We start from the raw sequence: 15,570 nt of genomic DNA on the forward strand, positions 1-15,570 counted from the left end.
ATCAGATCTGAGTCCCATTTTTGACACTCCTCTCAAGATTATTTATAGTAAGGGTCCAAATTTTAAAAACTATCTTGAGCACACTGGGTCTATAAAATAAACCATAGAACCACTGGTACTTTTAAGTGTGGGGCATTCCCAGTAGTGGCTGGTGACTTCAAATCAAAGGGGGGCTGCAGGAGACAGCTGAATGGGTGTGGTCAATGGGAAGGGGTGTGGCCAACTAGAAAGGAGAGGAGCTATGCTCAAAACCACAAAAACTAACTAAATACACTGCCCTGGGTGCCAAACCGTCATTATGAGAGTCCAATCAAGATAAAACGAAGTGTAGAAGAATAAAAGTATTTCAGTGCATTGGCTGCATGACAGCTTGCTTAATATCTAGATGGAAACAAAAAGGTTGTGAGGCATGAAAAAATAAATTACTTTTTAAATACATTAATGGAATGCCAGTCAAAATCAAGTATAAGAAAAACAAGCAGCACTCAACTCAAACCACTTCTTGCACTGCAGTTCTAATTATAATTTATATTCAGCTTTATTAAAGTACCAAGTAACATGCTGAAAGTAGAAATCTCTGATGCCCCCACTTGTAAAAATGTTTCTTATCCAAAAAAGACCTGCTTCCTGACAACTATCTACTTGTTTCATGGGGAAAACATGATCAAAGTAAAAAATGAAAAGCAAAGAAGAAATAAGCTCAAGATACATTGCTTAAAAGGATTACTGTACAGGTTATGGTCCACACGACTGGCATTCTGTTTAGTTTACGGGTAAAGCCTGCAGAGATGACTGGAAGTCTTCAAGTGTAATGAGCTTCTTAAAATAATGTAATCCTTTCCTTTATTACAAATACTGTCATAAGCATTTCAATACCCAAGAATTATATATTATCTAGTTAAGTATTCTCTACATGGCAACAACAGAAAGGCTTTCAATGTTGGCAATTCTTTAACAGTATGCTTATTAAAGCTTACTTGCATCTTACGATCTCAGCCAAGCTTACCTGATGGTCATTAAAGTATTGCTACTTAAACACAGAGCAACAGGCACTTTGAGTAATAAGCATAAATCAACAGTACAAAAATATGACAGAAACCAGACCATTCTGCAAAAATCAAGGACAGATGAAAAGCCACTCTAGTACTTGTGTCTACCTTGGATGGGGGGGGGATACTCTGCACATTTACACTGCATAACTACTCCTTGCCTTGCTTCGACACATCCAGAGTCACTACATGGGGGAGTGGGGTGCAACAAGTATGTCACAATTTGAAATGTCTCTGGCTGTACTGTGATGGCCCTGACACATTTGTCATACCTCTCAACCTCAGAGTAAGAAATCTGGAAAAAAGCCATACAAAGAAGTGGGACAAAGGCCCAAAAATAAGGACAATTTTTAAATATTGCTCTTATAAACTTAGAAAGATAATAGAATAGGTATTGCATTAGTATGAATTTTCTGAATGGTATGAAATCTGAAACTCAAATGTCTGTCATTATTTTCTAACTTCAGTCTTTAATGATTTGTCACTAATTTGCCAAAAGAAAACACAATTTTATGAAAAATGAACCAAAAATGTGATGTAAAAATATAAAATAGCCACATAATACAGCTGGGAACCTGTCAAAGAAGGGACACTTTAATATTAGTACTGCTAACTTGAGCAGCTGACAAAATAAAATAATCTACATGCATTTCTGAAATAAAAGTAATCTATAACTCTGATTATTAAAGTTATTTCTTAATTGTAAACCCTCCATGTTTTCTTCCAAAATTGCTATTTTGCGGAGGGATTATTAGGGGGAAGAGCAACATTTTGAGCCAAAATCAGGGACAGTTGAGAGGTTTGGCTATGCCTAATTCTATAAAGCAATTTATTTGCATGTACCTCTCAACTTGTTAATGCAATAAATCTGGACAAGGCCAAATATATTGGGGTAACATATAAACAGTATTAAAAATTGCTCTTGTATAAACTGAGACAGTTGATAGAACAACAGGTCTTACTTTAGCATGCATTTTTCTGAAGGTTATGAAGTCTGAAACTAGTGTGTCATTATTTAGTGACTTAATTCCTAAATGATTTGCCAGAAAACCACAAATTTTATGAGGAACAAACCAAAAATAAGAAGCAAAAATCTATTCATTCTTTGAAAATCTGGACAGTTGGGAGGTATAGTTCAGCTGGGGCTGTCTTTAAGTTTGCCGCCCTTCCCCCTCACAAAATCATGGTCGAAATGGAGTCTCCCCCTGCAGCCATTCCAATGATCCATTACTTGGCTATTTCACTCCATTTACCATAAACACTAATGTGCATACTGATTTACTTCTATGATGATTTGGGCTTCATTTGAACGTTTCATTTTGCATTTTACAGCACAAACATTAAGTCATCTGCTAAACAAACTTAGCATTAAAACTTCTCTGCCCTTGAAACTCACATTCATTGAAACAGCATTGAAACCTACATTCAAAGAAAATACATTTTACCAGTGGCAGATAAAGATTAATTCTGGGCTGATTTCAAATCATAGGCCCCTTGCATATGAAACATATATGTGCTCTTTGATACACCTTCCTATTGTTTTGAACATTTTTCCAGTAAACTATGAAACAAAACGCATGTGCCAATAATGACAAAACTGCCCAATTCAGAACATCTTTCCAGTAAACAGTGAAACAGAATGCATGCACCCATAATGACAAAACTGCCCAGTTCAGAACATTTCCATCATAAAAGTCTACTCAAACTTCTACAGTCCACCATTATCAGTAAATATGCACAATTCTACAGTCCACCGTTATCAGTATATATGCACAATTCTACAGTCCACCATTATCAGTAAATATGCACAATTCTGCAGTCCACCATTATCAGTAAATATGCACAATTCTACAGTCCACCATTATCAGTAAATATGCACAATCTCTGAAGAAGTAAAAAAAGTCATCTAAATAATTCCACATTAAATAAATCTGTAACTAATGAAGAAGTTGCTGTTAGCAAACACCTTTATATTTCATGGCTGATGCCCCTGAGGAATAAATTGCCTATATTACATTAAAAATGATAAGCTAGTAATATTGCAATAGGAAATGGATGGCAAACTGATAACAGGCTCATAGTTAGTACCTTAACTTTTTTAGTACGGCAGCATTCACCCCTTGTGGGAGTAGAACCAACAACCTGAGCAGAACAACAAAGAGCATCATTCCTCTTAAATAAGAAAGACTCAGTGTATGTGGCAAATAACTCTATATTTGAATATTCATCATTAATATATCTCTTGTTCCTTGCTAATTTTTCTCACTATTTGAGTCCCTGAGACAGCAGCCAAACACAGCCTGCCTGCATCCTCCGCACTACCTCATTTCTTTTTTGTTTATTTCTCCCATTTCCCCCCACTAGACATAATACTGGATATATTATTCCCTTCTGCCTCTTCCCTTATTTTTCCACTAGGTGGTGCTACTACCCTAAATTGGACGTTACTCTGATACCTTTTAATCTCTTGACCAAGAACATAATAAGTCCCCATACTTCAACTCTCTCTGTGTTCTTTCCCTTCTTCCTCTGTTTCACCTCTCATACTCCTACCCTTGAATACTACATCTTCCTAGGTCTTAAAACTCTCTTTTCTTTAGTAACACTTACCTCTCTGCTATAGTCTTTATAGCTACAGATTGTTTCTCTCACTGCGCCTGTCCATCCTCTGGCTCTACCCGCTCCGTTCGCCCTGTGGGCTCACCCTGCTCCCCTACCCTACCCCCAATTCTCACCCACCCCCAGAGGTCCTAAATTTAGTTCCCTCCTATTAAATCCCACCCTCTCAACCAACCAATACACATACTCCTCTCCCCAGCCCCTTCCTCCATTACACCTGCCTATCTTAGCCACTCCCCCTAGTTAACAACTATCACCTCACCCACTTCTACCACTCTCTCACCCCAGACAATGCCCCCCCCTCCTTCAATCCTTAACTCCCTAACATTACTCTTCCTTCTACTACCTCTTCACCATGCAAACTCTTACACTCATCTTCACTTATTCTCTTCCCCTACTTCATCTCACAACTTCCTTACCACACACTTTCACAACATTGCACCTTCCCTAGTTCCCTCCCAGCCTATCCTGCTCCTAAAAATAAAACTTTTCCTAAATACAACTACTGACACTAAACTCAAACTAAATGTCTACTTAACTCCTTCTCCCAAATGCAAACATTTCAAAGTACCTCCCCATTCCTCATTCCTTCACTTAGCCAGTGACATCCACCCTAATCCAGGTCCCAAATCTTCTCAAATACATCTTAACAGCTCCTACAATAAATCCCCTAATAAAAACCTCAAATTCCTCACCATCAATGCCCAAAGCCTACTAAATAAAATTACCCTCTTTCATGCCTGGCTCAATCACAACCAAGCAGATATTTTAGCTAGCTTTGAAACCTGTCTCAAACCTCATATAAATGATGCTGAATTCCTTCTACCCGGATTTCACTCTCCAACCTGATCGCCTAACTACAAGAGGTGGTGGTGTAGCTTTAGTCTACTCCAATCACTTATCTATCTCTCCATACCCCAACCATATCACCTCCTTCTTAAATGCTGAACTTGTCATCGGCCTACTAAAACTTAACACCCACAAAAGCATCTGTATCATCTCCCTCTACATTCCTCCTGGCAACAACATCAACACCCTAGAAGACATTCTCTCCTGGACCTCCTCCAACATCAGACTAGAAACCTTCATTCTAGGAGATGTAAATATTGACTGGGGAAAAATCAATAACCTCAATCCTACATTAACAATTAACCTATTTACCTTTACTCAACTCACCACCTCCATCACTAGACCTAACAAAACACACACCCCTGGCTCCATACTCAACTGGATCCTAGTAATAAAAGTAAAGTAAATAATAAAACCATCAATTCAGAAGTCATTCCTGACTCTCTAGGAGACCATCTCCCTGCCTTCACCATTCGAGCTACTCCCACCTCCTCTCACTTCCATAAATATATCTCTACTCGCAACCTTTCTAACTTTAACCCCAACACTTTCATTGATTCTCTCAAACTAATCAACTGGAACCCCCTAAAAATTCTACCTCTAGACTCAGCCATTGACTACTTTAACTCAACATTCCAAACAATCCTTAACTCCCAAGCCCCAATAAGAAATAAACTGGTCAAAACTAAAACCTCACGCTGGCTCACCAAAGATACAAAAAACACCATGCTACAAAGAGATAAAACCTGGAAAACCTACCTCCGTAACAATCAACCTGAGACTTTATTAAAATATAAACAGTTGAGAAACCTAGCCAAAAAACTTGTCCTAAGGGATAAAAAATCATACCACCTAAAACTACAAGAAAATCATGCAAAAAATCCCAAACACTTCTGGAACTCTATTAATTCCCTCTTAAGGCCTGGAACAAAAAAACAATCCGTGTCCTGATACTAGCATATCTGACTCAGAAATTGCCACACAATTCAATTCCTTCTTTACCTCTTCAATAGCTGAGCTCACTAAGACATTCACCAACAATAATCCTCCTCCCCTCTCTCCCCTCCCTACCCTAATTTTGAACTTAATCAACCAAATAAAAAAACTCCTCTTTAAACTAAAGCCCTGCTCTAACGCCCCTGATAGCATTCCCTCCTCCTTCCTAAAAATAGCATCAGATGCTATTGCTCTGCCTATCAGCATCCTGATCAATAGATCCATACTTGAGTCCTATGTTCCTAAACTTTGGCGTACTGCTTATATTTTCCCTCTCCACAAGGGTGGCAAAAATAACATTGTATCTAACTTTTGGCCCATAGCCATCCTCTCCCCTATCTCCAAAATTCTTGAAAAATGCATCCATCTACAGCTCTTACCATTCCTTACTAAACATCAACTACTTTCCCCCACCCAGCATGGTTTCCACCCTGGACATAGTACTAACTCTGCCCTGCTCTCCTTCTTACATTTCGTCAATTCAGCCCGTGATTCTGGAGATTTAGTATCTTCTGTCCTGCTAGACCTTTCTAAAGCCTTTGATACCATCTCCCATACCCACCTCCTAAACCATCTCTCTAAACTTAACCTTTCCCAAGCAACCATTTCTTGGTTCTCTAGCTATCTTTCTAACAGGTCCCAAGCTGTGAAATGGGGCCAAGCCACTTCCTCTTTCCTCCCTACTCCCACTGGTGTACCCCAAGGTTCCATACTTGGTCCTCTGCTATTCAACATCTTTATTAATGACTTCCATAAAGCCATTCCCAACTCCAAAATTGTTCAATACGCTGATGATTCCACTTTGATTTGTAGTGCCCCCAACCTAGCTGAGCTCCAATCTCTAACCCAAAATGCCTTTTCTTCCACTGAAGATTGGATGCTGCAAAACCACCTCTCTCTTAATGCCAACAAAACCAAGATCCTTCTATTCTCCCCCTCCAAATCTTCCCCTCTAGATGAAAACTCCCTTCACATCACTAGTCGTAATAACTCACAAATAGAGATCGTACACTCTGCCAAACTTCTTGGTGTCACCATAGACAGTCAGCTAAAATTTAACTCCCACATTCAGCAGAATATCAAAAAAACACACATAAAACTTGGCCTACTTTACAGAAATCACCACTTCCTCTCTCCTTCCTCTAAGCTAACTCTTGCCACTACATATCTTCTTCCCTCTCTCATGTATGGCTCTCCCTTGCTCACTAACTTATCCTCCTCACTTACCTCCAAACTAGAGATATGTTACAACAAAATGTCTAGATTTGCCACAGGTATCAAATCCTCCTCACACCATTGCAATTCCCTTCATTCCCTTAACTGGCTTGAACTGCCCAACCTACTTGACTTTCACCAACTAACCACAGCACACAAATTAGTATTCCAACTCTCAAACTGCCCTGCACTATCCAACATACTGCAACCATATTCCCCTCCCAGATCTCTTAGATCCTCTCACCAAAACCTGCTGACCATTCATAAACCCAAGTGCCCAGCTGGCCAGCTACTCTTATCCTGTACCCTAGCAAAAAAATGGAACTCTCTTCCCTCCAGCCTACGGACCTGCAATAACCTCAATAGCTTCAAATCTCAACGTCATTCCTACTACTTACTTAACAGGAAATGCAACTGCTCTCTTCCTCCTTTGCCTCTCAAACCCTCCTCTCTCCTTACCCCTGGCTAACCTCTCCTTACTTCTCAACCTCTCCTCTCCTAACCCACTCTTAATTATTAATTTGTTTCTTATAACAAATTACTTCCGCCAACGTCTATACTATATACTCTCTTCTTCTGAACTATTTGTTCATTCTGCTGTTTGTTTATCACATTGACATTGAATCAAACTGTTTGTGTCTTTTGTTTGATCTTTTTATTATGTACTATGTATTTTTTATACTATGTATGTTTTACTTTGATTTTAAAATGTATTTAATTAGATTTGTGGAGCTTTTCTCCCCGGGCCTCCACTGAAAACGGGCTCCCTGAGCCCAGTGGACCTCCCTGGTCATCAAACTGGAAATAAATAAATAAATAAATAAATAAATAAATAAATAAATAAATACATAAATAAATAAAACCTTCTGCATCAAAAGCAAGTACACAACCTGTTGTGCTATTAACAATGCAAGCTGACTTAGCATAAGCAGCACTAAACTTCTCTTCCCCTGCAGCTCTTAGCTCCTTGTAAAATCTACTCAATACTCAACTGCATCTCAACTTCGCAGCACAAGAAATCTGGAAAAAGCCAAATTTATTGGGGTCAAAAGCCCAAAAACCAGGGACACATTAAACATTGCTTCTATAATCTTGGAAAGTTGCTAGAATAAAATGCTGTGTTACCACCATACATTTTACTGCCAAGGTCCCTGTGCAAAAGAGTCAGAGCAACATACCACTATGCCAAATCAGCTGCTTTGTGAAAGAAAAATGCTGTGTTCCCACCATACATTTTACTACCAATGTCCCTGTGCAAAACAGTCAGAGCAACATACCACTATGCCAAATCACCTGCTTTGTGAAAGAAAAATGCTGTGTTACCACCATACATTTTATTGCCAAGGTCCCTGTGCAAAACAGTCAGAGCAACCTACCACTACACCAAATCAGCTACTTTGTGAAAGAGTGGAAGACTGAAACTTAAATGGCTATCATTTAAGGAATTCAGTTCTCACCATAGCTGTCAACCTCTTAGCATGACAAACCCAGTAATGAGGGAATACAGCCCTCAAACATATTCAGTGAATTCCGTTCTTGCCATAGCTGTCAACCTCAGCACAAAAAACCTGGATAAAGCCAATAATGGGGTAATACAGTCCCAAAAATAAGGACAACTTTCAAATATTCATCTTATAAACTTAGGTTGTGTTACTATGCATTTTTTGAAGAATATGAAGTCTGAAATTCAAATGCCTGTCAATTTTACTTCTGACGGAACAAAAACAATTTTCAGCAGAGGCCCAGGGAGAAATACTGCAGACACATGTCTTTGTAAAATGGCAGGACACCAGAGCAACTCCACACAAACACAGGGATAAGATGCAGACTCCACACAGAAGGTACCCCAGCCAAGAATCAAACCAGAAAACCTATAGCTGTGAGGCAACAATGCTACCACTGCACCATCAAATATGTAAGGAATTAAACATTCAGAAACCTGAAGTCTGAAATTCAAATGCCTGTCAATTTTATTTAACAACAAAAAAACTATTTTCAGCAGAGGTCCAGGAAGAAATAATGCAGACATGTCTTTGTAACATGGAAGGACACAAAAGCAAACCCACACAAACACAGGGAGAAGATGCCGACCCCACAAAGAAGGCACCCCAGCCAAGAATCAAACCTGACAACCTGCAGCTGTGAGGCAACAATGCTACCACTGCACCATCAAATATCAAGCATTACAACATTTAGAAACCACAGATATTATGAGGAAAAGATCAGATCAAATATGAGGCAAAAATCTGCAATTTTTTTACAAATGGTGATGGGTAGGGAATTCAGGTCTTTAACACCTGTATACAAGGTACAGGGTTCAAGCCTGAGGTATTCCCTACCACACCACCATGAGTCTAGCCAGCAGTATATAGCAACTGGGGCATTTACACACACACACACACACACACACACACTTTGTAGTAGGCTGATCTCGTAGCTGCAATCAAATAAAACCCTGAGGCTCTATTCACATAAATCCATGTCTTCGCCATAGCTGCAAACACATAAATCTACACAAGACCCCACCCATCCAGCTCCGAATAACGAGATCTTCCCGACCAGACTGCTGACGTTGCAGTCCGACTCTGATGAGGTTTCCTAGTGAGTTTCCAGGACAGTCTATTGCAGTTGTACTGCATAGACTTCTGGGATCTTGCTCTAACATATTTCCCAGTCTGGGCTGCTGCTGAAACAGTCTGTGCATGCTCTAGACTGTCTCAGCAGCAGTCTGGACTAGTGCACATGCGCGGTGTCCACGAATTTTGAATTTTTTGTTTCTTTGTTTTATTTTCTAATTTCTTTATGTTTTACAGCTGGGGGGCTGCAGTCCGGCAGTCCAATAGCATGGGCCGCCCCTGGGCATGTCCACAGTGTAGACATATTATCAACAGGGAAACATTGTTTCTGCCAGCTAGAGATTACTATTTTTTTTCAATGTACGTAGTTCCTGTGATTCTTTTGGCTTTGCATACATTGTCCTATGTAGTCAATGTACTGCTTTTTATAAAGGGAAAACTGAGATAAAGTTAAAGAGGAAACTGTATGAGCACACAAATGATATTCTTACTAAGAATCCTAGAAGTGTTCTCTATGAACATACCCTCGCATATACAGGAGCTTTGTTTTCATTTTTTGTGGTGGAAGAAATAGCTAAGGGGTTGAGAGAAGGACCCTGGGGAAACCACAATTGAGTATAGAGAAGTGTTCTGGCAGATTTTACTAGAGGCTAATAAATACCCTGGTCTCAATTATGTTACTTCTTTAGCTCCAGTTTTAAAACTACATGCTGCTAGGTTATAACACACTCATGGATAGTCTTTTGTTTACAAAATATTTTACACAACTTCACACAAAAAAAATGTTACTATACAACTAGTTTCAAGTTTTACTTATGAAAGGAATGTTTCTCAGAATGGCCACTAGAGGGTTTTTTAATTTTTGATATATATTTTAGTGACTGATTTTATTGTATCATACAATTTTAATACTACATATATTTATATACATACATTTTTTAAGAAATATTGTATGTCTTAAGTCTTGTGTGTTTTTATATTTTTTATGCATATACATTTTCATTTCATGTGATTTGCTTGGTTTTTACTAGTTCACATTTTAACTAACTGAATTGTGATTGGATGGGTACTACTCAAGCAAAAGTATTTAAACTGCTATCTGCAAGTTATATTTACTTATGCATCTGAAGAAGTCTGTGTAGATGAAAATGTAATAGTGGATATAAGCATTTATGTTTAATCCTTGTGGTGTGCTGTCTCTGAATAAATCAGTGTGCTGTACTTCGTTGTGCTTTTTGTGCTGAATTTTACTGTTTTGGTTTTACTATACAGCACTTGCTTCCATTTGCTTTGGTTTTATCCTTTCTTATTTGCTTTGACCTTACCTTCAATGTCATTAAATGTAGCATTGTGAGACTTGGCAAAAAGGGCCTAAATTATGATTACAAAATAAAATGTTAGATCATAAAAATGACATCATTATTAAAGATATAGGATAATGTTAGAGAGTATTTTAAGTTTTGAGTTGTGTGTGTCTATCAAAGTCAGAAGGGAATCTTCTGTAATCTAACTAATGCTAAAACGCATGCCTAATCACTCCAGGGAGGTCCTTTTTCCACTTCATAACTTTACTGAGAACTCATTTTAGAGGACATCAATGCATTTTGTAACCTTTGAACAAACAACTTGAAATAAATTCAAAAGGTACGATGATTACCTACTATAAAAATCATAGTATTGGACAACTTAAACTATTCAGAGACATATCAAGAACTGTTGTTATTTTCTTCTTATTATTATTATTGGTTATTAAGAGTCAGCCTGTGCCTGGTCTACAAAGCAATGTTTGATCTGTTGTTTTTTAAATGTCTTGCCTGTTTGGGGGAGCTAGTATCAGACTCTGTAGCCTAATGCTAAAAACAGAGTGAAAGATACATTACATTACACCTTCCAAGATTATTCAAGAGGTTCCTGTTAAAGTCAGTCAAATTAATCAGTTCCAGTTCCAGTTCTAGTCAGTAGAACTGAGTCATCAACTTCCTTCATAGGTTCATAGGTTCATAAGTAGGTACTAGGAAATTGGCCCTAGGGCCTATATAAGCCTAGCCAAATGGTACCCTGGCTTTTGCCACCCAAGAAAATTATTTTCCTGTGCCCCTGTCAAGCACAGCCACAGAAGTGATCCCTGGGGTGAATTTCCTATCTCACATCCAATCATCAAGATTTTTCTTGAAGAGTGCTAATGAGGAGCTTTGTTTGATATAGATAGGCAGTTTGTTCCAGAGTATGGGAAGTCTCTGAGACAGGAATCTATCTCACCAGCATGTTCTGTTTATTGTGGTGACAAGGTTTAGGTCCCTAGAGCGTGTAGCTTGGAGGGATTGGGATTTCTTTACGTGGAGCATGTCCAACAGCTCTGGGTTTGACATAGCTTTGTATGTTAGGCAGAGATCGCCTCTGAGTAGGCGATATGCGACAGAGTAAAGCTGGATTTTTTTGAGACGGTCTGCGTAGGGCATCTGTTTGAGGCCAGTAATCCTCTTTGTGAGGTATTTCTGTAGCCTTCCCAGTTGTTGTAGATGTCTTGTGAGGTACAAACCAAAAGGGGCGTTGTACTCTATAATGGGTCTAATGAGTGATGAGTAGAGGGGAACAATGACCTCTTTTTTCCTGGCTGAGAAAACTTTTGTGATGAGGTGTGCCACGTAGAAGGATTTCCTGACTACTGTGGCGATGTGATTATCAAAGGAGAGACTACTGTCCATCTGTGTCCCAAGGTCTCTTATCATACTTTCGGCGTTAAGTAGACTACTGCCTATGTGGTAGTTCATGGGTACAGAGTTTTTACCAAAAGGGATGACAATGCACTTTTTGGCATTGAGCTTGAGGCCATGGCTTTGACACCAGGCATCTGTCTCAGTGAGGCCCTTTTGTAGGATGTCCACAGCGTTAGGAGATTTGATTATGGCTCCTAGTTTGCAGTCATCTGTGAACTTTGTTAGCCAAAGACCTTCTGTGTTAGCCAGTACTTCAGAGAAGCAGATACCAAACAGAAAAGGACCCAGGACTGTACCTTGTGGTACTCCACTTGTGACTGGTCTGAAGTTGGATTTAGAGTCTGCTACTTTCACAGTGTGGGTTCAGTCAGAGAGCCAGTTGGCAACCCATCTTGTAACATAGGGATTTATACCTAGTTTAGTGAGTTTGTTTATAATTCCAGAGTGGGGGATGGTGTCAAAAGCCTTGGCGAGATCTAGATAGGCTGTGTGTACCACCTTACCCTCATCTACAGCTTTGGTGACCGCTTCAAAGAAGTCTATCAGGTTTAGGAGACATGATCTGCCTTTTACAGAGGTCCAGAGTTTGGAGATTACCACTGTCATTGTTTATAAGTTCCATGATGATACGCTCCATAGCCTTGCAGACCAGGCTTGTCAGGCTAATGGGGTAGTTCCCGGGGTCTGTGGTGGCTCCCCCTTTGTGGAATGGGATAACCGTTGCTGTGTGCCATTCAGTGGGCACTGAGGTGAGGCTATGATTGAACATGGTACTTAGGTGGGGTGCCAGTTCGTTCTGTAGTTCATGTAGAACGCAGCCTGGGATGTTGTCAAGTCCCATGGATGCTGTGTTCTTGGCTTTGGAGAGTGTGTTTTTTACCTGTGCAGCCATGATTACAGGTACTTTGCATTCTTCCGGTATAGAGATGGGCCCTTTAGGGAATATGGGAAGTAGTAAATGTCAACATGGGTTGTGATAATCAGTCCTGGAGGCCAGTAGGTCATAAGCTTCTGGACTCAATTAACTTAGACATATCAGGAGCACTACTAGTTTAATGGAATTTAAAAAGGTATTAAATAACCATATGGATTATGATATATATATATATATATATATATATATATATATATATATATATATATAGATATATAAACAAACGTACTAGTTTAGAATGACATCAGCTATGAATCAGAGCCTTAATTATAGAACTTCTGTTGCTGCTGTCATGTCATGACAGTATTGGTAATGCTATTCATTTCAGAAAGACTCTTTTACTGCACAGTAATGTACTATTTTGCTTAAGGCACTGCCAGCTTTCATAAATCTGTGTCTCTCTCTTTGAAATGTGGCTATGCTTTTGTGTATATGGCATCTGCATATCCGCTAAAATACACTTTTTGTCCACACAGTCTGCATTACTAATGCATACTTGCAAATAACCAGCTGTCTGGGGTGTATGACCTGTTGTCTTTGAATCATGAGTTGCACATTTTCTTGCAGTTCAGCATATACCATTACAGAAAAGAGCACAATGATTTTCTTTAACTTGACCCCTTGGATGAAGTTTCATAATGTATTTGTTTAATTAATTATTCTATATATGTAAATGTTGCTTTAAATATAGGATGCCCTACTTTGTTTTATGTACCTCATGAGGATGCTAAAGCAGCAAGGAAACACAGATGATAGCTTTCTGAAATACATTTATAGTGCCCTAGTCCACATACTTGTCAAATTTTATATTAATATCTGTGAATTTACTTTTCAAAATATAAGATTTAACACAAAGTGCATTATTTTCAAAAGGTCAGAGCTTTTTTACCTGAGTGGATCCATCTGCCATGTATTTAATTGTAGTTCCCTCACTGGTAATGACTCTTGATAGCTCATGTAATGCAGGAATTTTTTCAGATGTGAAACCTGTTTTCAGAGGATAACTCTGTCGTACCAGGATGTTTGACACACTTTGTGTACCATTCTTACCCTTCAAACCTATTATAAAAATATAAAACAAGAAGCTTTTAAGCATAGTTTCCATGGGGCAATAAGTAATACAGTTCAATCAGTCTTTGCAGTTAAATAAAATACTTACATTCAGTCAGTAAGAGTACATTGTATCACCACACATCTTTTTGTTTGGAATTGGAATTAAGAGCTATAATAATTCACATTTCATTGTCTGTGCCATTTATTAAATGACTTCTTTATGATACAGTTTTTAGAGTACAGAAGGGTTGTCGCTCATCTTGTGCATCTGAATAAGACGATGAGGCTCTGGTGATCGTTTAATTAGTTTATTACACACTAACACATCAGGATGGATAGCAGGAACATAACTAAGTGACTGACTGCTACACTCGTACATGCTTTGACTCTGGCTGCTCACTCAAAATGGCACTATTGCCTGCATGTGCTCAGTACTTATATGCATGTGCCTGCTGACTGGAATGCTTCTTAAAGGCATATCACACACACTGATGATCTACATCCTTCCTCTTTACTGAGATGTCTTGCATTGACAATGACATTTGAATAGGCATGCAAATTATACAGACAATAATAAAGAAAACAACATTCATGTCCAGGTTGCAGTGTATTTGGAACTAGGTCCGAAAATGTGATCTGATCTTGTAATATAATAGTTGGACTGGGTTTAGCAACAGGGACAGTTACTGGGGAATGTTCTGCTTTTGGACTCTCAGGGGTATTCTCAAGAACAGGACTATCTGCTGGAATATCCTCTGGAACTGGAACACTGGATAAACCACTCTGATAATTATAGTCTTTACAGGCAAGGTACTGTAACACTGGTTCAGACACCAGTAATAAATGCTTCTGATTCCACCAAAATTCCATTCCCTGAGATTCCATGATGGACGATCACAGTTCTTGACACGAAATTTTCACAAATCCAACCCAATCAAAATCTTTTGTTGTCCGCATCCTCACTAGCTCCACTTCCTTTAATAGACTGAATGGTTTGCTGGTCTTATCATAGTAGAACTTCTGGGCAAACGCTTTTTCAGGAGTTGAGCTTTCACTGCTTTGTTGTTTTTAGTACATGGAACCAATAAATTGGTACTGATTGGTAATGTGGCTCTGGTTTGTCTTGACATAAGTCTCTGGGCAGGAGAACCAAGATGATAATCGCGAGGAATGTTTTTGAGATTCAGGAGATTTAGAAAAACATTGGCATTGTCTCATTTCAATTTCTCTAACAGCTATTTTGCACTTTGAACTGCACATTCAGTCAAGCCGTTTGACTGTGGGTATTCAGGACTACTCATAATATGAACAGAGTCCCACGTTTCAGCAAATCTTTTGAACTGCTGACTTGTAAAATGTGCACCATTGTCAGAAATTACTCTGTGCAGACTACCATATACAGAAAATTGTCTCTTCAACTTAGTAATGGCAGTATTGGACGTTAGTTTAGGAATTAGGTCAATCTCATGTTGACCATTCCACTCGAAGATATAAGTAGCTACTGTCAACCAAGGTAATTCAGGAATCTGGCTTAACTGAAGTGGTACTTCTGTTGATGCGGT

General features: G+C 38.9%; 1 protein-coding gene across 1 annotated transcript in view; it reads right to left on the minus strand.

Annotated features, from left to right (window-relative positions):
• Positions 1-15,570, minus strand: part of SPAG17 (sperm associated antigen 17) — a 3,638,922-nt gene that overhangs the window by 1,327,481 nt on the left and 2,295,871 nt on the right. The window contains exon 27 of the mRNA XM_044071485.1: positions 13,845-14,014. Within this exon, the coding sequence (XP_043927420.1) occupies positions 13,845-14,014 (170 nt within the window). The remainder of the gene's footprint in view (positions 1-13,844; positions 14,015-15,570) is intronic.

Source organism: Protopterus annectens, chromosome 5.part0 (genome assembly GCF_019279795.1).
Source record: "Protopterus annectens isolate FY-2018-M chromosome 5.part0, PAN1.0, whole genome shotgun sequence".
Lineage (NCBI taxonomy): Eukaryota > Metazoa > Chordata > Ceratodontiformes > Protopteridae > Protopterus > Protopterus annectens.